The following is a 26,679-nucleotide window of genomic DNA, read 5'->3' on the forward strand; positions in this document are numbered from 1 at the left end:
GATTTTTTTTTTTTTTTTTTTTTTTTTTGAGGATAAAAGCTGCAGGATTTAAAAAATAGAGAGGAAAAAAAATAAAAATAAAAATAAAAATATTATGAGTTAAGACGAGAAGTGACCAAAATATCCCTTAAATTTTTTTTGAGTATTTAATATCCCTTAAATTATGCCAACTGTTAGAAGAGTTAATGCCGTCATGGATAGTGTGTACGAAAATTGGGTTGGATTGGGTACTCCAGGTACTAATATGATAGTTTCCAAAAGTTAGGTACAAAAATTTAGAATGGGCCTTATCTCAGGTACTGTTTATATTTTTTTTCCCATAAATTAATTAAGGGTTAAATACTTGTTACTCCTCAAACTTTTTCCTGAAAAACAGTTTAGTCCCTCACCTTTTAAATTAAATTGGATAGTCCTTATTCTCTCTGATTCTCACACAACAGGTCCATAATAGGTCTAAAATGACTATTATACCCCTCACTTCCTCTTTTTTATTATTATTATTTTTTTTTTACTCTCTCTCTCTCTTTTTCTCTTTTTTTTTTTTCTTTTAGTTTTTTTGGTTCTCTCTCCCCCCCTCTTCTTCTTCCTCTTCTCCCTCCGCAGCGACTGCCATTCACGGATCCGTACTACCCATTCACCATGCCTATCTCTCACCAGCGCCTGTTCCTCTCCCAAACCCCCAATTGTCCACCAAACAACGCCGCACTCCTCTTCGACCTCAGTATCATACCCCTCTCCACCGTAATCCTCCACACCCCTTCCTCGGCATCACCCAGTCCCACCACTACGCCTTCCTCACCGCCAAACCACCACCACCACCACCACCTCAATTAGGTCGTTGGGCTTGGATTTTGATTGGCCCAAGGTTTCGATTCTCCGGCTTCCAATTATGTGGCATGATACTAGATCGAACACTCTCGGAAGCTCTGGGGCTCATTTCCGAGGAGACAGTTCGCCGGAGTGGATGTTGGGTCTACCGTCAGATCTTCTCCCCAGCTAGGTTTTGCTAGAAACTGAACTAGAAGAGCTCGAATTGGAGCTGGAAGTTGTGGCACTTTGATTTGATCTTCTTGTCAATTTTAGAATTTGAAATCCAATTCAATCGCATTCTCTTCATCGTCACCGCCCCTTTGATTTGATCTTCTTGTTTCCTAAATTGAAGCTCACATCGCCGTTCTGGTTTTGATCATCTGTCTCAGTCGAATGTGTGAGTCGATTGAGTCGGTGGCAGCGGGCTGGTTGCCGATCTCACCTAACCGGAAGAGAGAACACAAATTGGTAGCCGTAGATGGATTTATAGCCCTTTTCGAACCCTAATTCTTGATCGAGAAAATTGAATACCCAGATGGCAATTTTGACTGAAAAGAAGGCAAAGTTGAATACCCAGATGATGAATTTGACTGAAAGAAGGCTGAGATTTTGATCGGCTTGTTGCTTGGAGTGCAGAGAGAGAGAGAGAAAGCTAAGAGAGAGAAGCAGAAAAATAAGAAATAAAAAGATAGAGAAATATAGAAAAAGAGAGAAAATAATTAAAATAAATAGAAAAAAGATGAAGTGAGGGGTATAATAGACATTTTGGACTTATCGTGTGAGAATTAAAGAGAATAAGGACTATCCAGTTTAATTTAAAAGGTGAGGGACTAAACTGTTTTTCGGGGAAAAGTTTGAGGAGTAACAAGCATTTAATCCATTAATTAATTAGTACTAATATCTGGCATTAGCAAGCAATTAAGGCACCAAGTTCCGTTAATGCTTCTAAACAAACTATATCATATACTTTATCAAAGTTCTATGTTGGATTACAGCACTGATTTCTTTTATTTTAGGAGCCATATGTGTATCTCTTGTATATATTACATTATCATTTGGTTCAGTATATCCTTTACACTACTCAGGGGACTCATCCACCAATATATTGATAACAACATGGATATGCTTAATAATTAATAACTCGATGTCTCCATCCCCAGATTTCATCGTCTCAGAATTAAGATCTTACACATCTTATAGTTTGGACTTTGGAGCTTTCATTACCTAATTAAAGAGGCTGTATTCGAAAACTGAATTCTGAAGAAATGTCGAAGCAAGATTATAACTATGTATTGTATAGTAATAATCAAAGCATGAGACACACATACGTATTCCCACATCCCTCTGCTATAGGTTCCTCTCTTTTTTGTTCCACTCAACAATGTCGAAGAATTATGAGAGCAAAAGCTAATAACAATCCCTTTAATCAATCAAACAGTACTCCGGCAAAAGAATAAGGAGATACAATCATACATATGCTTTTTACGTGGAGCTCTTTCTTTAATAAAGAGAATATATTCCATATTTATATATATAGCTTAATTAGCATCCCTAATTAACCAGATTCATTAACACAATCAATCTATAGCCAACTGATCACAGAAGCTAAGCTAACAACTTAAGCATGCTCCTATAATCAATCAAACAGATTCCTAGCACATGCATGCTAAAACCCTAGCAATTTAATCTTTTCGGTTCTAGTTTGATCTACGTAAGAGATAGCATGCACCCAGAATTTATATGTATATGGAAAACACAGCTAACCGTATCAGCAAGTTTCTACATAACAATTAACACTAATCTTAAGTTTTGTTAACTGCAATTAAAAATTTGCAAGCCGGGCTTAAAAGTAGAGGTACCTGAAAAACTGAAGTAACCAATAAACACCAATCAATCTCCACACAACTTTTGAAAAGTCACCCTCCCACATAAAGTAAAATAAAAAGTAGTGTAAGGAATCCTAATGACCAAAGTAACCCCATTTCACCCAGTAATGACTATATATACCAGTATTTTGCAATTGTCAATGGTCAGGCAGATGAAATTAAATCTCCATGTTTTCTGAGATTGGCCTTTGAACTAATCCCTCATCAGAAATAATTACTACTAGTCCCTTGGGAAAATACTTGTCTAACCCCTAATATCATGGATCCCATTCCCATCAAGATTCTGAAGTTTCAAGCAATTCACAAGCACAAGAAGCATCAATATCAGCCTTTGAGCAATCACTTCTTTTATTGTTTGGCAGCATTAACTTGCAGTCTTTTTTGTTCTAGCCCTTTGTGGTTTCCTTCATTTTTTTCTTCCATGAAGGGTTTTTTCTTTGGTTTTGTGCCAATGATGAGCTCAATCTTCTTGAGCTCCAAGTTTGTGTTCATACTAGGCAACCTCATTGTTGTTGCCCTTGTAGGAGAATCCAAAATCTTTTCCACAGTCTCTTCTCCACCTAATATTCATGTTGAATATGAGGAAAGTATCAAAAGGTGCCAAAGGTTTCAGCCCTCTTCAACCTACAAAGAGAAGGAACCTGAAGAGGTGAACTCTCTTGTTGAAGAAAGGGTAATACTGAAGAACCCTCTTATTGAAGAAAGGGTACTGAAGATGAGCTCTTATGGAGATGGAGATCAAGCTATAGAAGGAAAAGGGTGTAAGGAACAAAGTAAGGAATCAGTAGTGGAGGAGGTGAAAGAGGATATAGATGACGAAGATGAAGAGCTCAGTGTGCCTGAGGACCAGCAATTCAACAAAAGAGCTGATGATTTCATTGCAAGGGTCAATGAAAGAAGGAGATATGAACTGCTACTTTGTAATGGTGAATAAAGGAAATAAACTAGTTTAGATTTAGGAGCACGTGGGGCCATTGAGCTTCACAGTAGTATTGCATGCTCTTTAACATTGTGATGTTAAAGTGAAAGCATCCGACCCAAAATTCATTGATAATGGGTGGAGATGACCTATGATCTGTTATTATGTAAGACAGAGAGTTCCTCTTGTGGGATTTCTGGAAGAACTCCTTTTGTTATGTGTTTTTGCTCCTTGTCCAAGTCTAATTTAAATCTTCATATACGTATGTACGAATTAGAGGCTGAAGAAGTGGTAGAAACATAACAACTTGAATGATCACCGTTATAATTTTAGGACAAAAACTATCAAATTTAAAGACATTTAAATTACTAATTAATGGGAAGACAATGGTCTCAGGATCGGCTAGCAACTAGAGACTAGTACGTCATGGCATGGACGTATGCAGTGAAATTTTATTTTTGGTAAACATGTTTAAAAGGCATTCCTTAGAAAAGCTAGCAATCACCTCGGTACATATCTGAATAGAGGATGCTCCTAGCCTCCTAGCTTCAGTTGTTGCTCTTGTACGTTACTTCAGTCTAGTCATTTAGATGAATATATAGAGAAAGTAAAAAGAATGTTTCCCATTTATCAACTTTAGTTAAAATAAAAAGAACTGATGCATGCATATTTTAAAAGTGACTAGCTAAAATGACTTTTTAACTATTTTGACTAAAAAATAATTAGCATTGCTAAATATACTCTTGGAATGACATTAATAACTAAGATGATGTCATGTAATATAAAACATCAATATATGAAGTGCGCCGTAAATTTTTTATTCATAAGATAGTTAAAAGTGAAAATTTCTCAACCTTTGAAATAAGATGTCCTTGCTTACAAATTGCTTCGTCTTATTTGCATTCCTTTGGATCAATTCCACAATTGGCCACCAATTAATTCCAAAGATAATTTCCATACATGGGTTTCTCTCATTACATAATCATTTACATATACCAAAGCTCTAACTCTCAATGAATAGTAATACTCATATTGATTTACTATTTTGCCCCTAATGTTGTGTTTATTACTATTCTGCCCCTCATGCCTGTTTTGTCTCTCTCCCACCGCTTCGGTTTTGGGTTTTGAAAGCTCTAACTCTCAATGAATAGTAATACTCATATTGATTTACTATTTTACCCCTAATATTGTGTTTATTACTATTCTGCCCCTCATGCCTATTTTGTCTCTCTCCCACCGCTTCGGTTTTGGGTTTTGATTTGTTCCCTGCGAGAGAGAGAGTCATCGCCGATTGAAATATGCTTTCTTCATTTTTGTTGGATTAAATTTGGGATTACTTTGCTTGATTACTCGCAAAAAAAAGAGACTCCCGACGAGAGAAAAAAGAGAGATAATGCCATAATAGAATCATCGCCACAAAAATCTCAAAACCTCATTACCCCGGCATCGCGCGGGCGAGTTTCCTAGTATTTTCTAAAACGGTAAAACACTAGAATGAGAGCCCAAGGCCCATTGATCGGTGTTTCATTTCATACCGACTAAGCAAAGGATCAAAAAACGAAAAGGAAGCGGCAAAATTTGGGAGCAGAAAGATAAACAATACCGTCACCCAAAAAAATCTTTCATGTCCCTTTAATGAAAGCTTATCCAAAGAAAATACCATCACCCAAGGAATGTCTCTAACTACGTGTCCCATGGTTACAATGCAACACTGCCACCTTCTTCTTCCTTCTAGCACTCACTAATAGGCAATGCATATGCTTATAAAATCCCAATAGTCTCCAGCTCTATCTTCAACAGTACAGTTTTCTCAGTGTTTATCATCAGCTAGCAGCTAAGCCATAGACATGTTGGGTCTTATACACACATTCCTGAACCTCTCAGCTCCCCCATTCACCTTCTTCTCCCTCTTGCTTCTCCTACCGCCGCTTTATCTCTTCAAGTTCTTCACCTTTCTCTTGAGCACCATCTTCAGCGAAAGTGTCGCCGGCAAGGTCGTCCTCATCACCGGTGCCTCCTCCGGTATCGGCGAGGTAAACACATTAACTGCTGTGTTCGTCAGGTTTATTATTAATCCTTTGTTGATATTAATTTTTTTTTTTTTTTGTCGGTATGATTTGGTGTAGCACTTGGCTTATGAGTATGCAAGGAGAGGGGCACGATTGGCCCTAGTTGGCAGGAGAGAAAACGCGCTAAGGGAAGTCGTTGATCGAGCAGCTCAGTGTGGCTCTCCAGAGGTTATTATGATTGGGGCTGATGTTTCAAAGGCTGAGGACTGCAAGAGACTTGTTGATGAAACTATCAACCACTTCGGAAGGTGCAAGTATATATGCAACTCTAAGTTTTTTTTTTTTTTTTCCCTTTTCAAATTGCATTTCGTTATAATAGCTAGGATATAGATTAGCTCTCTTAAGGGGTAGATTGATCAAATTCGTGCAGTTGCAGATTTAATTTGTTCTATACCAGTATAAAGTTATCTGCCACGAAGTTAGATTAGCAATTTGGCATTGCAGACAATTAGTTTTTTACTATCGAAATTAATGTACTTGAGGAGCAAACCTAGTTAAATTAGTAGTGTATGGGATTGATCCTTTTGGGTATCTTGATTAATGGGACGATGGGTATGTTTATGTGTGATGCAGTGGACCATCTGGTGAATAATGCTGGGATCACTACTTGTAGCATGTTGGAAGATGTCACCGATATCACAAATTTCAGATCCGTAATGGTAATTGTCTACTATGAAACCCCATATATGTATGTCCTATCGATACTGCTTTCTCCATTCTATATATAATTGGCTACTAGCTAGATAAACCATGAATGTCATGAGAGTGGTGCTGGTTAATTACAAATACAGAAGTTATGATGTCTTGTCTAGTGTATGAGCCTAATAAGAGGAGGCTAGTTCTATGTAATATATATTAGCGGTAGTCAATTTGTCGGAACGAAAATTCAAAACCTGGCTTCTGCAACTTGGCACTTGCAGGATACAAACTTCTGGGGATCCGTCTATACCACTCATTTTGCAGCTCCACACCTCAGAAACAACAAAGGTAGAATCGTGGTGCTTTCTTCCGTTAATGCATGGTTGCCTGTGCCAAGAATGAGCATATACAATGTAAGATTCATTTTATCTCAAGTTTCCTTTGTTGTACCACTCTTTCTGTGTTGTATGTACATGTGATACAAACATGATCATAATGACCAGGCAAGTAAAGCAGCTATGTTGAGCATGTTTGAGACACTGAGGGTTGAATTTGGGCCAGAAGTTCATATAACAATCGTGACTCCCGGATACATAGAGTCTGAGATGAACAAAGGCAAATACTTATCGCCCGAAGGCAAGATGACCGTAGATCAAGAAATGAGGGATGTAAGCGACCTTTTCCTTTCCCCTTCCTAGCTACATTTTGACGAATAATGTGCTCCTCTTGCTCAAACTGTTTTTCCTTTCTGTTCGGATGCCTAGGTTCAAGTTAGCGCAATTCCTGTTGAAAGAGTGCAAGAATGCGCGAATGCAATTGTGAACAGTGTTTGTCGTGGACAAAGGTGCTTGACAGAGCCAGCATGGTATAAAGTCATATATACGTGGAAGGTGTTCTGCCCTGAGCTACTCGAATGGGGTTACAAATTTTTCTACATGGCTAGGCCTGGGGCTCCTGCTAATGAAGCACCTAGCAAAGATATCTTGGACTACACCGGCGTGAAGAATGTCCTGTACCCCGAGTCCCTCCACAATCCTGAGATCAAGACAGATTGAAGCAACTGGGTTATGGTTTCAGTTATCTCTAAGCAAGTGTTTTTTTTTTAGCTCGTTTTGTAAATAGGTGGGCTCTTTCGGTTCTGTTTGTAAATATTGGTACCTATCAGGGTGACGATAAAGAATTGGATATGTGTTGGTCTGTCAAAATGACTATGCCGTACGTGTATGTGCTGTTTCATATATATAATGTATCAAAATCTGTGTTTAAACTTGAAAGTGAAAATGATTAGCAAATGAAGTTACTAGTTTACTCCTGAGTACAGCAAAAAGTTACCACAAAATCTTGGACTGTAGTTTAGCCAAGCGTAGCCTACAAAACAATTGGAAGACGGATTAAACAAGATGCCAGGGAGAGCATGCTGTGTGGATTTATAGCAAATGTCAGAGAATCAAAGAAAGGAATTCTAAAGTTACAATTGTTCAAACTTCAAACTTCAAAGTGCCACAGATGCAGAGTACTATTCTAGATTTATTCCCCAATCTTCGAGGAAAACTAACTACTCTCAATGGAAGTACCAGATTGATGATATTTCCACCTGCCGATCGATGGCATCTGGTAGGCTGGTAGCAGCAATATTCAAATACCTGACTGCTGGTGTCAAGTATGCTACTCCATTAGCAAAATCAAGTTCCTCAAGAAACGGATCTTTGTCTTTATCAAAGAAGGAAACATATCAATCCGCTTCCAGGAGTTTGTGCCTAAGCTATAAACCTCTAATTCACAGGAATTCGTCCATCCATAAAATTGCCTTACTATCTTGTAGTCATTAAACCCCTAACCCCAAACCCAACAGCAAGATCGAGCATTCCATATATGAGTTTAAATCAAGGTGGTACGACCACATGTTTCCTAATCGATATAGGACTATCCAAAAACATTTCTACACCAGAAAGAAGAACTAAACCATCTTCACCCCATCACCCCATGTATCGCAAAACCATCTTCAAAATTTTTCAATAACTGTACCTATATATATATACACGGATTTGCTCTTCTAAGGAGGTCCATTCCTTAGGTAAAGAACGGATTTTCATATTTTGACCACTTTTCGATCACATATTCACATCTTAATCATTCAGTGTTTAGGTCCTAATGTATAGATCACTTATGCAAATTTTCCGCTAAATTGATGATTATTAAGGTATCGAACTCGATTAAATCAATGAACGAACCGAATTTGTCCAACCTGAACCGTTCGTGTTCATAATTGTAAATTACAGTTTTTGATGCCTTAACGATCATCAATTTGGCTGAAAATTTGCAGCGATGATCTATGATCTATACATTAGGACCTAAAAACTAAACAATTAAGATGTGAATATGTGATCGAAAAGTGATCAAAATATGGAAATTTGTTCCTAAGCTAAGGATCGGACCTCCTTAGCAGAGCAAGTATGTATGTATGTATGTATGTATGTATGTATGTATGTATGTATGTATGTATATATATATATATATATATATATATATATATATATATATACAGGCTTTCTCAGGTAAGGATATCCTTACCTAAGCTTATGGAACGGATTTCCAGTTTTTGGCCACTTTTCGATCATATATTCACATTTTAACCGTTCAGTTTTTAGGTCCTAATGTATAGATCACTTATACACAATTTTAGCCAAATTGATGATCGTTAAGGCATCCAAAACTGCAATTTACACAAACGAACCTAATCTGTCGAATCGGAACCCTTCGTGTACATTGTTGTAAATTGCAAGTGTTGAACATAGTAGTCCCTCTAGTTGCACTCACAAGATTGCTTTTTTGCCTCCCACCCTTTCTCGTTTACAAGTTATTTTCTTTCCTATTCCGATCCAAGTCCATCGAAAACGTAGCTGAAAAAGTTGTCCTAATCACAGGAGCATCTTCAGGAATTGGAGAGGTATATATACTCGCTTCCTATGTATTTTCGTCAAGGATTGATTATAGAGTCTTTGATCCAAAGTACCAAAATGAGCAAAAATTATCCCACTAACCCCAGCAACAGATTTTTGTTCTCACACACACAATTTAACAAAAAATGACCATTTACCCTAAACTCAATTAATGAATTACAGCTCACTGCCGCACACTCTCTCTCACTCTATCCCATACCTTCGGCCGAAGCCTCTCTCTCTCTCTCTCTCTCTCTCTCTCTCCCTCGAGCACCGGTGGATTCCCACTGTGGCGGCATTTTCGGTCCCAAGAAAGCGCTGGATTCCGGTAGCTGAGCCGGTCGTCGTTTCTCGTTGGATTCACGTTGTCGTTTCTTCGATTCTGGTCGATCTAAACGTCGTCGTCTCTCTCTGCTCTCTCTCCAGCATGCGTTTCTCCCCTCCAAAATCTTATTCTGGTTCCGTGAAGCTGTGGAGGAGCTTGCCCGGTAAATCGTTGCAGCCGAGAAGCCTAAGCGAGCTCGGAGTCGTGCAGCTCTGGTACCTCTCCACCGCCTTCAACATGACTTCGAAATCGGACCTGGTAGGCGTGGAGCTCCGAAGCACCAGTGAGGCGTCCAACTCAGGTGCCTAGAGCATCTCTCGGTGCCTAAATCATTTATTTAATTTTTTTTTGTGGGCTCCGAGAATGAAAGAAAAACGGAAAAAAAAATTATACAATTTGGTGTTGTTTTATACACGCACAGCTTTAAAAAGACTTCCATCATCTAATTTGGTCTTGTTTTCATTATACAATCTTTTTTTTTTTTTTGGTAAAATTGGGGCAATAAATTTTCTGAATTGATGTAATCTCCTTTTTTTTCCTTAATCAAAGTTTTATTTGTCTAATTTTACGGAGATTAATTCTCATTCCGGCGACCAAAAGTTCTATTGGGGGGCAATACAAGTTTATTCAAGGGGCAATAAACCTTTCCGGCCCAATATGAGATCTCCAACAACCTCTTTGGTGACTTCCGGCGAGGTTTCATAAACTTCTATTGCCCCCTGTAGATGTCTATTGCCCCCCAATAGAACTTTTGGTCGCCTTACAATATTTCACAACGGGCAAAAGATGTGCGTTGTAGCAAACCATGTATTACCACATGGGTCATTTGCATGTTGTATTTGTCTAATTTTACCACATGGGTCATGAAACCCTTTAGCACATGAAACCTATTACAGTTTAAAAGTAAAAAGATCTAGGGGGCTTCAATTGCCGGCATTTTTCTAAGAAAGCATATATGCTTGATAGATTAAGCTCCAAGAGGTAGGAACCCTGTAGTGTCTGTCTGCAAATATTGTTCCCTTTCTGATGTGATTTTGCTTTGGTCGCTCGGAAAATTTGTTTAGGATTATGGATTAGTAAGTTGCTCTATAGCTTATTGTTTTAGATACTTGTGTTTTGTGATCTTAGTTCATATATGATTGTGATCCCTGTAGAGACAGAGGTCACTCTTTAGCCATTTTTGTTCTGTGACGTGAGTAATCAAGTCCTTGCTGCAATAAATGTTTCTCTGTACTTTAACTTTATATGGTGTTGCTGCATTACATTCTAAAGAATTATATAAGTTGGTTATAACTCCACTTTCCAGTGTCAATCACATGGTGCCCATTTTGTTAGTTTGATGACTTAGTCCATTGCCCACTGGACTTTGTTAAATGTTGATTATGGTGGAAAAATGATAGATATCTAGTGTACTGGAAAGAATTGAAATATCTGAGAAAACAGTATGCCCAATTCCTCCAACAATTACATGATAATGCTACTACTATTGCTTCGTATCAATTTAGGACTGATTTTATGTTTTTCCAATTTTAGGCTTAGCAAGTTGACTTGGAGTCTTTGGCTGTTGAATTAGACGAGGAGAACAAGCGGCTTTTGAAAGAGAAGGTAATTGCTTTTGAATTAGACGAGGATTGATTTTTGGGAAGGTCTTCACTTGGTTGTTGCACTGAAACTTATTGTACATAGTATTTCAATTAGAATACTTGTCCTTGTCCTTGTCAAAGTATTAATTGGTTCAGAAGGAATAACAATTGAGTGGCACTGTGGTAGTGGTTTTTGTTAAGATGGAGAAAGAATGGCTGCAATTTGATAGATTTAAGGATGAATACAGAGTGGGAGCTCGTATGTTTGTGGATAAAGCAAGGGCAGATTATGGGAATTCTTGTGGTTACAAAAAAGGTTCTTTCTTTTGGTTCTGACCTTCCAAGTTCAAATCTTTTCTGGACGGACTCTCCAAGTTATAAATTCAAATTCATTAAAACTACCCAAAATTTCCTTTCTAAATATTGCTGGAACCATGAGCAAGTGGTGTTTCTCAAATATTGTTGTTGTCTGCACTATTGTTATACTTTTACCTTTCCTATACTGAGATCATGTTGCATGTTTATAGGAAGGTTTAAAAGAGTGTAATGAGTCACAGGAGAACCCACCATCTGCAAATTCCATAAGGGATGATGCACTTGCAAGAGTTTTAGGACCTGAAACTCGTGGACGAGTATTTAAGCGTTTTTGATTCGCCCATCGTGTAACAATCAACACGGTCATCAAAGATGGGAAGTATTTACGTCCCGGTTTATCGTATCTCGGGGATTACGAGCTAGCTAAGAATCCTATGGTTTTAGGTCACCGAAAATCACTTGCACAAACAAATAAAACTAGAAAAAAAATGCTAAACAAGGCACCGAGCCTCATTCAATCATGACTTTGCATCACACAAAGTCACATAGACGGCCTTGCACCAAGCAAGGCCTAGATAGGGCCGTGAAACAAACAAAAGTGCTTGTAATGCTCACGCCCACATGGATTTACAAATGAATGGTAGTGGGAAAGTCACAATGTTTTTTTGGATTTTCATAAATGATAAATAAACTAACTAACTACAACATAAAAATAAGATAGATAAAAGGATGGGATGCATCGCATCAAGGGTCACCATGGAATTCAAGGTTCTCCACACAAATCTAAAATCATATGGAATGATGATGATTAATTCAAATGATGCTTCAAATGTTTTGTCGGATTTCCATTTAGCATTAAGAGATCGAAAAGAAAGCTAAATTGATTGTCATAAAATAGTAGTCAAACCTTAAGCAAAAACAAGAAGAAGAAAGAATACTTAAGTTTTGGCTACCCTATCCTAGTCTCAAACCTTATGCCTTGTTAGGGCCATAAGTGCTCAAAACTAAATGCTTTAGGTTTCGACAATCGATTGTAACACACTCTAGCAACCATCACCACAAATAATAAGGTCGAAAAGAGTACTTGTGATAACAATTACCCTACCCAAAAATTCCGACAATCAAGGGTATAATAATACTCAAAATTGGGTGATTGGAGAACCACAATCTAAGAAATCCAAATGGAAATAGAGATATGCAATGGGCAAATTCCACAATACTCATGCCATAATCTAAATTGAAATATAAATCCCCCAATTTAATATTCCAATTCCAACACACCAAACATAGATTAAGGAGGGGAAAACCTAAACCATACATCTAGAGTGAAGAAATTAAAGCAAGAGTACACAAATCATATGAATAAACATCAATTTGATTAATTCCTCAACAAAACCATATAAAACTAAACTTGGGTTTCAAAACCCTAAAACCATGAGAGGTCACACACATGTATATATCAATACACATCAAACAACACCATAAGCAAGAAATAAGAGAGGGAAAGAGAGGAGAAATCCATGAAAGTCAAGGCAAAGCTTGTCACTAGCTATTGTCATAACTTCATGGCTTCTCTTGCTACCCTTATGAAGCCATGGTGTAGAGATGGTGGCCTAGATACCGGAAATATGTGTGCCTCCTCCTTGTGCAAGCCTACATGTGAAGAATAGGGGATGAAGAAGAGAAGAAGAGGTGAGAAGGGAGAGAAGTCCCCAAATTCGACCAAAAGGCCTAGGGTGAAGAAAAATGGGTCTTAAGCTTCTTTGGTCTTAGGCCTTGAACTTCTTGCTATCGGGCCAAGTTGACTTGGTTGACCCGATGGTCAACCAATTGACTTTTCGTCCTTTAGACTTTTTGCTTGAATTCGCTACTTCTTTCGTCTTTTTCCTCTCTTGACCATAATTTCCTACAAATGAAGAAAATAAAGTAATATTACGAAATAATGCTTGAGTATTCACTAATTTCAAGGTAATTAGGGCTAGAAACACACGTAAATCGCGTGTGAATCAACGAGTTCGTGGGCTTGGGTTTGGTGGGTTTGGTGGTACACCATCTGAGTCAATCCTACTATTCAAGGCAGTGCAAAGGTTAAAGAACTTGAAGCTACTGTATTAAGTCAATCATAGAGGCTTGCTCAGGTTGAAGCAAAGCTTGAAGCTCTTTTAAAGGCCACTCAGGAGGTACAAATCTGCCCTTGAAACTTGAATGCATTATTACTCTTTGCTTTGAATTGTGGCAACTCTATGAACGTTGTGCGAGTATTTGCTAAGTTAAAGAATCTCTGATAAAGACTGATTTTTCTGGTTAATCATTGAATCACTAACTTCAAATATGGATTAGCCTTGTGAGGTTAGGAATGATTGGCCTGGGTACATTTTTTTTTTTTTTTTTAAGGGTTTGGAACCCAGCCTAGCTGGGAGGCTCAGCCCACGCCCGGTTCCATTTATTTTTTTGGCCTGGGTACATGCTTTACCTGATTTGTATAAAGCATGTATTCTTTTTCTTTCTGATTTGTTTGGCATGCTTATAAGCTTTGGTGACAGAGTGCATATCTGTTTCATGTTGAGTGGTAAGGAGAGAGTATTCATGTAGTATAAATTTTTGTTTTTTTTTTTGGGGGGAGGGGAAGAAAGTAGTTCTGTTAGAGAAATGCAATACCTGCCACCAATAAGACCACATTATATTCAAGTCCTTCAGCATTGTGCTTAGCAAATCCATTGGGAATGAAGAAGCATAATCTACTGTGTCTTGAACTAAATGTTATACAGGGACCTTCTCAACAGAACAGAAACTTAGAGAAAATGATAAATGCACATGCAACTACTTCTCAGGTATGTAATCTCTGCTATAATTTGTAAGATTTACGAATTTTAGGTGAAACAACTTCTAGTTAGATGTTTAAACCAATATTTGATTCTCTTAATTTCTTATATTTGTAGTCACAACAATCAAGTCGACCAATCAATGCTCCAAGCAATGATCTCGCAGAATGAATCGAAGAAGAAAAGAGGCTCTGAACCTATTTCCGAATCAAATCCAGTGATTAACACAACAAAGGCGCTTACCAGTGGAGGTGGTGACAGCCGGTAAGGTTTTTCGCTCGTCGAAATTCAGCATCGTCGGCACAGTCTCGGGAACGCTTCTCTTGGCGTCTTGGCCCATTTCGCGGTCTCCTGCTTTCGATTGTGGATAACAAATCACAGGCGACACTGAAGCAGATATTGGCTTCGCCGTCAGTGATGAAAATGAAGAGATCGGCGTCTTGGTTAATCCGGTAAGGAACTGCTTCTGGAGGTCTGTGTCTCTGTGGAGGGGAAGAAGGAGAGAGAGAGAGAGAGAGAGAGAGAGAGAGAGAGAGAGAGAGAGAGAGAGAGAGAGAGAGAGAGAGAGAGAGAGAGAGAGAGAGAGAGAGATGGCTTTAAGGGTAGAATGGGAATCAAAAAAATTAAAAACTGACCTTTTTTTACATCACCTCATTATTCATAAGGACTAAATTAATATTACTAACAATTCATTATGGACCTTTTTATCAAGTGGAAAACTAGGTGACATTTTTATCATTTCATACTCTAATATGACCTTTTCCATCATCTCCCTTTTCAAAATTCTCATAAAATTCTTATTTTAAAGATCCTCACGTTGAAGAAATAACATATCGTTCGATTAGCTAAAACATACAAAGTTTTCATCTTAAAATAAAATAATTGTTTGTGACCTAACACATACATACATAAATAGTATTATGAATCTACTTATTTTGCCCTTGGGTTAGCCTAAGCGGTGAGAAGATTGACAATTGTATTACAATTAGGCTAGATTAGAGGTTCGTTTCCCCTCCCATATAAAATTTTTAAAAAATATTTATTGTTTATTTATTTTATTCACAAACCATTAAATTTATAAAACATGGCTAGTACTAATACTTTTTTTTTCTCTTCAAAACGGCACAAATACATATATTCCACTGCCAACACAACAGACAAGTAAGAAAGTGACATGCTAGCACCACTCATTATGGCTAGTACTAATACTTTAGTAATCTTTAACCAAAAAAAGCAGATCGATAATCAAACTCTTCTTACCCGAGAAAGAAGACATATTAATGCACCCACTAATAGAGATAAAAAAAATTAGAAGAATCTTCTTGACATTCTATCAACGAAATGTACAATCAACAACCATTTTCAGTGTCCTATATCCATCCATTTCCACCATGCAGCAATCTTTAAGATGTTGGTTGAAAGCTAGAGTTGGGAGGATCGATAATTTAGGCATTCAATTACGTACGTATTATTATATACACAGCTACGATTAAGGTGATCATCACTTACAAATTATTGGACTTCTTGTAAAGCTCTGGCTAATTCATTTGATATATTATATATAAGTTAAAAAAAGGAAAATACATGAAACATAGACATGACTATCATTTTGTTTTTCTTATATCGAGATCACACATATTCTGAAATGATTTAAGACCAAGAAACTAATTCGTACCAGAGAATCATTTCAAAACACTTCCTCTTCTCTAGCCGCCAAGAATAAATTGAAATTTAAATTCCAATAAGCATCGGCTGGATTCAAATCCAAATGTAGAGGTTAGACACTTAGAGGCTCTTACCAACTTAATCACCTGTGATAATTTGACTACCAATAAGATAACAATATTTCCCAATACAATCATATAAATTTGGTGTTTATCAACCATAATTAAAGAGCATTAAACGGCATTCCTAACCAACCCAACAATCTATTGGTTTACCTAATTTAGAATTGAAGCATGCACAATGTCTTGGCCATGCATGTGGACAATCAAATTTGGATCACATTAGAAGAACATTTGGTTATATCTCCCTAATTAATTATTTAGAAATTAGAATAATTGGTATCGAGATCAGATTTTCAAATTTCACTCATTCGCAATGATCCAATTACAGACAGGGGTGGATCCAAAGCTATGCTTGGTTGGGCTCAAGCCCCACCGAGAATTGTGGGCTAAAAAAAAAAATTATATATATGCTTTTTTTGTTGTTGTAAATGTACTTTCTCTTGGTAAGGCCCTTCTGATTACCTGAAGTCCCTCAGACCTCACTCCCTCAGTGCGACACTGCGATTGCTATTTGCAGCCATCTCCTCGAGACGTAGAGGACTTCGTCTTCTAGTCTTCTAATATTCTTCTTCCAAAAAGTCTTCATCTTCTACGTACTCTTCTTCTTCCAAAGAAATTTTAAGTATGTATTTCAATTTGTTCAATTCAATCGATTCAATTCAATTTGTTGTGTTTCGGTGATTTCAGACTTTCTCGTTGTTTTGGGTGTTTTTGTTAAACTATGGTTGTTTTTGGTGATTTCAGTCTCTGACTGATTTCAGACTTTGATCCAGTAGCAGTTGGCTAATCATGTTTTGTTGCTATCTATCAATGGTGCCTATTTTCTTTTCTCTTTTAGTTATTAAATCCCCAAATCAAACTTGTTAATGACAAAGATTGCATATCCATTCATGATTCATGTTACTGATGTTAGAATGAAAATTGCTTCTTAGCAAGTTAGGAGCCCGTGTGCAGCAATATAGTATCTTCTTGGTGATTTAAAGTTTAAAGAATATTTTTCTGGTTCCTACGCTACAAAATCTTTAATTGGCAGGAAACTAAAGCATTATTAGGAAGAGGTGAATGTCGTAAAGGAGACATAGAAGTTGCTTTACATGTATTTGAAGGAATAGATCTTGCTGCATTGAGTCCAAAGCATATTTTTCAATGTAGCTTACTTCCGGAAGCATATTTCTTAAAGCATATTTTTTCCTAATATGCTTGATCTGGGAGACTGATTTTATAGAACAATTCTTAAGTTCACCCCTTGAGTGAATGAGCATATTCACCCTCTCTTGCGATTAAAGCATAATAATTTTATAATTTTCTAATCCGACCATTCATGTTGTATAACGCAACACAAAGATTAGCTCTGTAAAAAACCAATCAAATTGAAGAGTACTAGGGCCGGCCCTGAGGGCTGCCACCTGAGGCAGCCGCCTCAGGCCACCGGCTCTCGGGGGCCTCCGGAGTTCGGAGTTTCTGCATATAAGTTAAAATTAAGTATATATATTATTTGTTTGCTTCTGTAGCAAGAACTCGTGTGATGCTCCAGCGGAAGGGAAGTCAGAGGTGATTTTTTTGGACTCGTGGCCCAGCCCCCTTTTTCTTTTCTTTTGTTTTTTTTTTTTTTTTGGCCTTTTCCTTTTCCATATAAAATGAGTTCCTTCTTCCATATGAATAACTACTCCTTTTCCTTCTCCTTATGGGAAACTAACCCAAATTAAACCTTATATATTGATTGTGTATGCATAGAAAATTTCCCACATCAAACAAGATCGATTATTAAGATGCCTCTTATTAGAAAACACAATTTTGTAGCTCAAAAGAGAAAAGAAAAGGAACGACGAGAAGCATTAACTCAATCTCTAGCTGGATATCTTGATAAGTATTTTGGTGGAAACAAAAAAGCAGAAACGGCAGTTCAAAATGTGGTGAATGATAAGGAAGATGAGCATATATATATATATATATATATATATACATGCGCACACACGCACACACACACGCACACACACACACGCACACACATATATAGGAGGCCACATCTTATTTCTTCGCCTCAGGCCGTTAGAATCTCAGGACCGGTCCTGTTGAAGACCTTTTAGTTATTCATTTCTATGAAATACATGGACGGTTCATCATAATAGTAGTAAGTGTTGTTAGAACCATCCATTTGTTTGATTCAATTAGATAATTAAACGATTTCTGATTCGATTGATTTTTTACAGAGATGATCTTAAAGACTTATTTAAGATATGGACCGTTGGATTATAAATTTATTAAGTAAAAGTATGTTAATCGACAATGGGGGTGAATATGCTCGTTCACCCTAGGGGTGAACCTAAGAATTGTTCAATTTTATATAGTGTCATTGTTGGTTACTAGTAATTTGATAAATTATGTGGAACGAGTCGCAATTGTTTGAACGGGATTATCGGAACTTGCATAGAGGGTGTATATTTTTTCTTTCAAGTAATAAAATTCTCTCGCACCGTTGAGATTCTCCACAATAATTTATTTTTTCTTGTTAAGAAGTTCAAACCCCCCAAGGTTTGATTCCTAAATCCGCGACTGATTACAGAGCTAATGACAAGTCGGCACGGACACCCAACATAAGTAAGCCTTACCTTCTAAGGGAATACAAGTCTCAAAATGGTGCAGAACGTACACTGATTCTGGCAAAAGAAATTACAGTAACATTTTAGATAATCGATATGGACGCCGTACAAAAAAATGGGATCGTCCGCTACTAAATATTGCAGCTTGGAAACCCCAAGAAAAAAAGGCCATCAACTAAATAACAAAGAGAACCAACGACAAGAGTATGAAGTTATAAACACAGCAGCAACAATATATGGACATGACACACAACACCATTGTGCATAACGCCGATCCAAGATATATACGAGAGAGAGAGAGAGAGAGAGAGAGAGAGAGAGAGAGAGAGTGGTCATGAATTTGAATCACAAGGTGTTGAACATAGTAGTGCCTCTAGTAACACTCACTGGATTGGTTTTCTTTCTACCACCCTTTCTGATTTACAAGTTTCTCTGTTTCGTATATCGATCCAAATCCATTGAAAATGTCGCTGGAAAAGTCGTCCTCATCACCGGAGCATCTTCAGGAATTGGCGAGGTAATTGATTCCTATACGGCTATAATGAACACTTCACTAGCTATATATTGGTCCGATACTATCTTATCTTGTCCGCTTGATGTCTTTCCATGAGTGATATATGTTGAGGTTCTATTGGTCACACACACTCATGCTTCTAGCATGTAATCAATGATAGAAAATCGTTCGTTGGTTAATTAGTTCTTGCATCATAAAAAATGAATAAGCCAAGTCAAAAATCGTTTATCCAATCTGATATGATACAAGTTTATTTGACAAATTGTATTCTTTTTACAAATTAAATACTCCAATAATTGTGGATAAACATAATAGGTGCAAATTAATCATTCAGGTTGTTTAAATAACTCTATGGTGACCGAAAATAATAGAAATCTGCACATAAATGGTTATGATCATTAAATTACCAACCAAAAATAAAATTAGAGGTAAAGAAATTTCAAGTTTGTAGACTCCCTCTCTGGTTAGCAGCCTCTGTATAAATGCATAGTGTACCTTATTTATGTAATTAGTTAACATTAATTAATTTGCAATGCAACTCTAAAGCATTTGGCTTATGAGTATGGTAGGAAAGGAGCTCGTTTGGCATTGGCAGCCAGAAGAGAGGACCGTCTTCGTGCAGTGGTGGATAAAGCTCGACGGTTAGGGTCTCCTGATGCCATTATGATCCTAGCTGATGTTTCAAAGCTTGAAGACTGTAACCGACTTGTTAATGGCACTGTGAATCACTTTGGTCAATGTAAGTAAACACTCATACCTCTGGCTCTATCGAACTACGTATATGATGATCAAATTAATCAAAGCTGCTAATTAACGTGTGTTCTGTGATAATTTGTGGATGAATTGGTTTCATGCATACAATAGTGGACCATTTGGTGAACAATGCCGGGATTACACAAGCTGGATTGTTTGAAGATTGTAACGAGTTCTCTTATCTGAAATCAATTATGGTAATATTTTGCACCAGATATACGTTCATCTTTGCACTCACATCATATTTAATTTACGACTTCAATTAATTTGCAGGACATTAATTTCTGGGGGTCAGTGTATTGCACCAAATTTGCAGTTCCATACTTAAGAAAAAGCAAAGGCAAGATTGTTGTGATTTCTTCATCTGCAACATGGTTTTCTACACCAAGGTTGAGTTTCTACAATGTAAGAAAAGAGTCTCGTAGCATGCATACTCTTTTTATTTATGTTATTAATTACTAGCTAATTGGTTAATTTGGTAGACAAATTAAAACGACAAAACGTGATGGGTTGTACTAAAATATATAGGCAAGCAAGGCAGCCCAGACGTGCTTCTTCGAGACATTGAGGGCTGAATTTGGTTCTGATATGGGGATTACGATTGTGAGTCCTGGAGTGGTCGAGTCTGAAATGACAGGAACCCCCCAGTTTCAATCTCAAGTAAGTAAATAGTTAGGGCTCGTTTTGGTATCTTACTTGAAGATATGGTTATTGTAATATCGATCACATTGTTTCGTTAGGTTGGTTCAGATATGATGCCATATCAGTCAACAGAAGTGTGCGCGAAGGCAATTGTGGACAGTGCTTGCCGTGGAGACATGGACTTGATGGAGCCGTCTTGGATTCGGGTCGCATTTTGGCTTAGGGTTCTCTGTCCTCAGCTACTCGAGAGCATTACCCATTCGAACTCAATCAAAAGGCCAAGGACTACCTCAAACAAAGATAATTAGGAGCGAGCTAGAAACCCTTTTAATCAATGTATAATAAGTAAAAGTATACGAATGCCCTTGATTAGTAGATCGAATAGGGCAGCTCTAGTCCTATATATATTGTTTTTGATCAAGTTATCTCAATCTTCTTGTAGGGAATGTGTGCAAATGAAGGAAATTTTGGAAATATTTATTGTCCTAGCCTTGTTGATATATGTAGTTCCATATATTAGTTCTCTTTCAAGCGGTGGTGATCGATGAGCTCACCCCAATATATATAATATTATAATACGTGTTGCTTCTTCTGCATGCAACGCTGCTACGTTGTCACACTCTGACCCTTATAAATTAGTTCATAATATAATAGCAAGCAAAACATACTCTAGCTCAATTTCTCTGGGAAATCGATTAAACGAAAGCCATGGATATCATCAACACACTTCTAAACATTGTGGTTCCTCCCATCGGCCTCACCTCGTTGCTCTTCTTTCTGCCACCATATCTGTTTTTCAAGTTTCTCCTCTCAACCATAAAGCCGCTGTTTCGCGAAAACGTGGCCGGAAAAGTCGTACTCATCGCCGGAGCATCCTCCGGCATAGGCGAGGTAGTATACATATGTAGAAATGGTCACATAATTAACACACACACACACTTCTCTTTACATGATCAACCTCAGTTTCGTATAAATTTATTGTTGGTTTTGATTATTCTTGAAGCATCTGGCATACGAGTACGCTAGAAGAGGAGCTTGTCTTGCTCTTGTTGCCAGAAGAGAACACCGACTCCAACACGTGGCGAGCAGAGCCATGTCGATTGGCTCCCCAGATGTTCTCATCATCCCTGCAGATGTTTCCAAGGTTGAAGATTGTAACCGCTTTGTCGATGTAACAGTGAATCATTTTGGGCGCTGTAAGTACATGTATCCTATATCAATAGCTCTATTACTTTCAATTAATTATTATCATCTCAGTTTACACTTACTCGTGTTTTTCTATGCTTAATTACAGTGGATCACCTAGTGAATAATGCTGGGATTGCTCCTATCTGCATGTTTGAAGAAACTCCTGATGTTAACAACTTAGCACCAGCTATGGTAATTACAGTACACATGCTTTCACACATGCACATGCACCATCAACATTTGGTTTAGTGAATTTTTAACCATAGATTTTTTAGGAAATTGTAGACGTTTGTGAATGGAATTACTGGTCATCTTTCTTTGACAGGACATAAACTTTTGGGGTTCAGTCTACAGCACCTACTTCGCAATTCCTCACCTTAAACGGAGCCAAGGGAGGATCGTAGGGGTCGCCTCCTCTGCTGGATGGTTGCGTGTCCCACGACTAAGCATGTATAGTGTAAGCTCTAACAAGTAAACTTCATTACCAAGTTCGGTACTCGGGTCTCTTATTGATAGTTCTAATTCTAAATTTGGTTCAGGCTAGCAAAACAGCAGTGATAAGCTTTTATGAGACATTGAGGGTTGAAATTGGGGATGAAGTTGGAATAACAATTGTGACTCCAGGACTTATCGAATCAGAAATGACTCAAGGCAAATTCCTAAACAAGGAAGGCCGATTGGTATTAGATCAAGAACTGAGAGATGTAAGCTTCTTTTGGTTATTGGGTAATGGGAGTAATTCAATCCTCGCTGTATGTGTTTAATTTTGACCATCCTCATTAACTTCTGGTGTTGATTGCTGTTTAGGCTGAAGTAAGCTTAATGCCTGTACTGCCTGTCAAAGAAGCTGCCGAAGCAATTGTGGACGGCGCCTGCCAAGGAGAAAATTACTTGACAGTACCAGCTTGGGTTAAGCAGTCATTTTACTGGAAGGTGTTTTCACCTGAGATACTGGAGTGGGGTAATCGTATCCTGCTAATGAGCAGATCAGGAGATGAGAGGGATACACTAAGCAAGAAGATCCTGGACATTTCTGGTTTGAAGGATTTGGTGTATCCAGACACAATTCGATCTCCTTGGATTAGAGAACACTGATGATGAACACATTTTGGATAAGCACAACGTAAGCACAGATTGCAGTTACTAAAATGCCTTTCTCGAGGAAGATGGAGAATCATTGTAGACATTCCTACTTTAAAATCTCAATGTACGGCCTACAGTTGCTTACTACTATCTTAATTAAGCTATTTATCTAAGCCTTCAATTTGTGGTTAGTGAGCCAGGTGAGCTAAGAAGCTAAGACTAAGAGCCTAAGATTGTACCAACCTATTTTAAGATGATAAAATAGCTGACACAAGATCTTCCCATTCGGAACCTTTTCTATCATAAACAATTGTGGCACTGCAAACTAAACCAAGTCAGCAATTATGGCGATATATCAATGGGGCGGGAGGAGAGACTCTGTGACCTTTGAGCCAGGCGCGAGGAGCGACTTTGTGATGTCTGAGCCGGAGGGGAGCCCTTTAGTCTCCTCAAAAGCAGCCATGCATCAGACGAAGGACAGCCCTGATCCATCTCCAGGGCAACTGGAGGAGAGCCTTTACTTATCTCTATGAGCATTATCCCCTGAAACATTCATGTCCCAAGATATTGAAAAAGACTGAATTAACTACAAAGAATGTATAACCTGAAAACTAGCGAATTGGGTATTACCTCGAAATTTGCTAAGAAAACTTGGAACTGCTTCATATTCTCCTTCATTTTGGAAACTACAGCCTTATCTGGGGAAGAAAGACCGGCTTGGACATCCTCGGGAGAATGGCCAATCCTCTTCTGTACAACCTGAAGAGCACAAACAGTCGAACAACCTATCAAATTCCTACTAGTATATATTATTAACGATGAAACCCCAACAAGAACTTACGTTGTGATCAATGAGAATCTCGGATATCATACCGCCGTCATCAATGTATGCCCGGAGATCATATTTCTGCTTATATTGGAAAGCCTTGACACCAGTCAAAAAACACTGCAAAAATTGTGTTCTTGTTTCAGTATAAACAAAAATTATAAACCTATTATCCCATAAATGTAAATGACACAGAACTATATGTACCTTAACCTTTCCCCGTACAGATTGAACGTTACTGGTCTCGAACCTGATCCACAAACTGGATAGGTAAATGAAAGGGGGCTCTCGCTCTCCAAACATTAGGAGTGGGTGCTCCACCTCATTCACGACATTGGTATCCTCGTCACTGAAAATAGCATCTGAGTATGGGTAAGGCACACGAGTTTCATCCTCATTAACCAGATGGCTATCATCATCATTCAAAATTGACGGGCGAGCCCCATGAGTTTCACTGCTAATAGAAACAGCATCCATATCAATGTCCTCTTCAATATCCAAAGCATCCTCAAAGGGTGGGTTGGGTGGGTTAGGAATGGCAGTATTAGGCACCGAATTCTCCCTCCTATAAGGAACAGTGTTTATATGGAGTCTCTCAACACCAAAACCATAAGAAGATGGGTTAGGCCCAGCATTTTCTCTGCTATTGGGAATAGAATCCATAGGCATCTCTTCACCGATATTAGATGATGGATGATAAACAGCATGTTCTCTACGTAGAGGAACAGTCTCTTGGGTAGTCATTGGAATGCTATTTCTACCAGCATCTGCAATTCAGTAAATGATGCAAAAGAATCAGTGTAGAATAAAGAATGGGAGTGTGTAATGTCATAACTCATAAGCTAGACTCCTCAACATAGGTCTCTTCAGCAGTACTGACTTTCAATTTACAAGCGGTTACAGGAGCAAACTAGAGCTTTATCTTATATACAGTTCTCTGACAAACATTCTGGGTGACCTTAACTCTACAGTTTATAGACATCGACAAAGAAATTCTAACCAGAGATGAGCTGTTATTTCTGTAAAAAGCCCTCTGTTGGCACTAGAGGGCAGAAGCAGATAGCAACATTTACATACCTCGGTAAGACGCATGAAGGGGAGTGGGGGCTCCGAATGTGGAACTATTAGCCTGTCCAGCAACATGAACACCATCACGAGGCCAGGCAGCAAGGGCTGCCCTATTCGCTAGAGGAGGAACTACTCCATTCCTAGTTCTGCAAGATATATCACAAACTATCAAACTTATATGCTGAGTATAAGAGTGGAAAGGCTGATTATAAAGTGATCCACTGTAGTCCAGCATCACGTATTCAGAGCAATTATGGACCCAAAACAAAAGGAAATGGAAAAACCAGGATATCATGAATACTTTAGGCAGAAAAGTTCTCAAATCACAACTGTACTGAAATAAGTTACTTACGTTATTTCAACAATATTAAATATCCAAACAATTCATCTGCAGTGTCCACCAACATGAATACATTTAACTAAGCACGCAGTATAACCCAATATCATGGACCAAATGATCCTCTACATTACTGGAGCTTTTTGGCCATAGCCACAGCAGCTTTTTCCATCAATAAAAGAAATGCAATGAATTGAATCATTAATATGGATGCTGTGTGTTTGGCAATGGATGAATATAGATTTAGATGGACTCAAAGGCAGATTGACATGTGGAACGGTTATACTTCTTCTGTTTGGCAATGAATAGCTTGACATGATCAGCAGTATGCTCTAAATCTTCAATATCATTAATGTATATGCTACACTTTTCAATTACCTGTTTCCCCTTGGTGGCTTATTCACCTCATCAACAAGCCTTTTCCGTGCCGCATCCAGCTCTTCGACTAATCCTCCTAGAACTTCAATTGATTGAGGGACCAGCATAAGAAGTCCATGGCGTATATGTACATTGCACACAACAACCTAGATATTAACAGGAAAAATCTGTGTTTGAGTCAGACAAGCGAACAACCCTTACATTCAAATGACATTTCAGTTGACATCAAGACATTTCATTAACACAAATCTCACACATTGTAACACAACCTAATCTAAATAACCAAACGAGAGTATGATAAACCTTCAATCCAGCAGGAGCCAAAGCTTCAAGGGCCTGAATGGGCCTGTATTCCATACCGAAAACACGTTGAACACCGTCGGTCATCGACAGCTTGAGGCACCTCTTGTGTCCAGAAGAGGCTTTCTGATACCTAATCTTCAAAGGATTGCTAATGTTAACAATCTCATCAACCTGCCAAACAAAGAAAAAAAGTGCCCAATCTTTTACGAAATCACATTTCCAGTTCATGTGCTTCTGTTCAATTTGCACAAGAAGAAGAATTAAAGCATTACCTGCAACACATAAGGTCCTGGAAGATCAACTAGATGAAGAGAGGCCACGTTCTGAGGAAGCACGCCACCGCCGGAGAGATTCATATCCGAAACCAAGAACTGCTCGAAGCAGAGCTTGGCCTTCGCCGCCGCGTCCAGGTTTCGAAAGCCCGGCACGGATTGCTGGAGCCCCGAAACGCAAGCATCCAACCACTCCCGCTTCAGCCTTAAGCCAAGTCCCTGGAGAAAGTCGCTAACCGGACAACCGCCGGAGCTCGGTGGAGGCGGCGGTGGATTATCGGATTCCGGAAACTGAGGAGACGGCGGCGAGAGGTTGTCGGAGACGTCGATGAACTCGTCGTCGGAGGAGGAGGAGGAGATTGGGAGTGGTTCCGAGGGGTAAGGGTTCGGACGGGCTTGGGTGACAGGTGGGTGAGTCACGGTCTCTTCTTCGTCGGAAGAGTAGCTCAGCCGGAGTCGTCTTCTGATCATTTTTGGGTTTTTTTTGCTGCTCAATTTAGGGATTTTGGTGAGGTTTTAGAGACGATGAAAATAGAGTTTTTGAACTTTTGGGCGGTAAAAGGGCTAATTCGGCCCGGCCCGTTTAAGGCCGACCCGGCCCAATCTAAGAAGAAATGTTCT

The 26,679-nt window shown here is 38.4% G+C and overlaps 5 protein-coding genes and 1 long non-coding RNA gene across 7 annotated transcripts; 5 read left to right on the forward strand and 1 right to left on the reverse strand.

Annotated features, from left to right (window-relative positions):
* The first annotated feature begins 2,818 nt into the window (after positions 1-2,818).
* Positions 2,819-3,838, forward strand: LOC133746067 (uncharacterized). The gene has a single exon (XM_062174232.1). The coding sequence runs from the start codon at positions 2,956-2,958 to the stop codon at positions 3,628-3,630; it is 675 nt and encodes a 224-aa protein (XP_062030216.1). The 5' UTR covers positions 2,819-2,955; the 3' UTR covers positions 3,631-3,838.
* Positions 3,839-5,288: 1,450 nt separating this feature from the next.
* On the forward strand, positions 5,289-7,590 carry LOC133746153 (11-beta-hydroxysteroid dehydrogenase A-like). The gene is made up of 6 exons (XM_062174312.1): positions 5,289-5,648; positions 5,742-5,934; positions 6,258-6,343; positions 6,605-6,736; positions 6,827-6,991; positions 7,088-7,590. Exons 1-6 carry the CDS (start codon positions 5,463-5,465, stop codon positions 7,376-7,378), a joined length of 1,053 nt encoding a protein of 350 aa, XP_062030296.1. The 5' UTR covers positions 5,289-5,462; the 3' UTR covers positions 7,379-7,590.
* Positions 7,591-13,544: 5,954 nt separating this feature from the next.
* LOC133743358 (uncharacterized) lies at positions 13,545-14,479 on the forward strand. The gene is made up of 3 exons (XR_009863079.1): positions 13,545-13,665; positions 14,254-14,316; positions 14,425-14,479. It is a non-coding gene; the product is annotated as an uncharacterized LOC133743358 (long non-coding RNA).
* A 4,540-nt stretch (positions 14,480-19,019) lies between these two features.
* On the forward strand, positions 19,020-21,143 carry LOC133741813 (11-beta-hydroxysteroid dehydrogenase-like 4A). Of its 2 annotated transcripts, none has more exons than XM_062169528.1 (6): positions 19,020-19,211; positions 19,755-19,947; positions 20,073-20,158; positions 20,235-20,366; positions 20,490-20,621; positions 20,702-21,143. In XM_062169528.1, exons 1-6 carry the CDS (start codon positions 19,029-19,031, stop codon positions 20,909-20,911), a joined length of 936 nt encoding a protein of 311 aa, XP_062025512.1. In that variant the 5' UTR covers positions 19,020-19,028; the 3' UTR covers positions 20,912-21,143. The 2 variants fall into 2 exon arrangements, with proteins under 2 accessions (XP_062025512.1, XP_062025513.1); XM_062169529.1 differs by having other exon boundaries at positions 19,778-19,947.
* A 149-nt stretch (positions 21,144-21,292) lies between these two features.
* LOC133746008 (11-beta-hydroxysteroid dehydrogenase A-like) lies at positions 21,293-22,893 on the forward strand. Its single transcript, XM_062174168.1, has 6 exons — positions 21,293-21,494; positions 21,607-21,799; positions 21,898-21,983; positions 22,117-22,248; positions 22,331-22,495; positions 22,599-22,893. Exons 1-6 carry the CDS (start codon positions 21,312-21,314, stop codon positions 22,884-22,886), a joined length of 1,047 nt encoding a protein of 348 aa, XP_062030152.1. The 5' UTR covers positions 21,293-21,311; the 3' UTR covers positions 22,887-22,893.
* A 65-nt stretch (positions 22,894-22,958) lies between these two features.
* LOC133746005 (recQ-mediated genome instability protein 1) lies at positions 22,959-26,667 on the reverse strand. The gene is made up of 8 exons (XM_062174164.1): positions 26,059-26,667; positions 25,787-25,957; positions 25,484-25,629; positions 24,778-24,914; positions 23,908-24,467; positions 23,716-23,820; positions 23,505-23,633; positions 22,959-23,417 (listed from the first exon to the last, which is right to left on the reverse strand). Exons 1-8 carry the CDS (start codon positions 26,527-26,529, stop codon positions 23,217-23,219), a joined length of 1,920 nt encoding a protein of 639 aa, XP_062030148.1. The 5' UTR covers positions 26,530-26,667; the 3' UTR covers positions 22,959-23,216.
* Positions 26,668-26,679: the final 12 nt, after the last annotated feature.

Source organism: Rosa rugosa, chromosome 4, assembly GCF_958449725.1.
Source record: "Rosa rugosa chromosome 4, drRosRugo1.1, whole genome shotgun sequence".
NCBI classification, from domain to species: Eukaryota; Viridiplantae; Streptophyta; class Magnoliopsida; order Rosales; family Rosaceae; genus Rosa; species Rosa rugosa.

Bases quoted from the DNA above. Each gene is read 5' to 3' on its own strand.
- LOC133746067 (XM_062174232.1), top strand. From the start codon at position 2,956: ATGGATCCCATTCCCATCAAGATTCTGAAGTTTCAAGCAATTCACAAG.
- LOC133746153 (XM_062174312.1), top strand. From the start codon at position 5,463: ATGTTGGGTCTTATACACACATTCCTGAACCTCTCAGCTCCCCCATTC. The intron at 6,344-6,604 runs GTAATTGTCTAC...TGGCACTTGCAG, and splicing joins CAAATTTCAGATCCGTAATG to GATACAAACTTCTGGGGATC. The intron at 6,737-6,826 runs GTAAGATTCATT...CATAATGACCAG, and splicing joins CAAGAATGAGCATATACAAT to GCAAGTAAAGCAGCTATGTT.
- LOC133741813 (XM_062169528.1), top strand. From the start codon at position 19,029: ATGAATTTGAATCACAAGGTGTTGAACATAGTAGTGCCTCTAGTAACA. The intron at 20,367-20,489 runs GTAAGAAAAGAG...TAAAATATATAG, and splicing joins CAAGGTTGAGTTTCTACAAT to GCAAGCAAGGCAGCCCAGAC. The intron at 20,622-20,701 runs GTAAGTAAATAG...TTGTTTCGTTAG, and splicing joins CCCCCCAGTTTCAATCTCAA to GTTGGTTCAGATATGATGCC.
- LOC133746008 (XM_062174168.1), top strand. From the start codon at position 21,312: ATGGATATCATCAACACACTTCTAAACATTGTGGTTCCTCCCATCGGC. The intron at 22,249-22,330 runs GTAAGCTCTAAC...AATTTGGTTCAG, and splicing joins CACGACTAAGCATGTATAGT to GCTAGCAAAACAGCAGTGAT. The intron at 22,496-22,598 runs GTAAGCTTCTTT...ATTGCTGTTTAG, and splicing joins TAGATCAAGAACTGAGAGAT to GCTGAAGTAAGCTTAATGCC.
- LOC133746005 (XM_062174164.1), bottom strand. From the start codon at position 26,529: ATGATCAGAAGACGACTCCGGCTGAGCTACTCTTCCGACGAAGAAGAG. The intron at 25,630-25,786 runs GTTTATCATACT...GTTAATATCTAG, and splicing joins TGGCTCCTGCTGGATTGAAG to GTTGTTGTGTGCAATGTACA. The intron at 24,915-25,483 runs GTAATTGAAAAG...TATATCTTGCAG, and splicing joins AAGCCACCAAGGGGAAACAG to AACTAGGAATGGAGTAGTTC.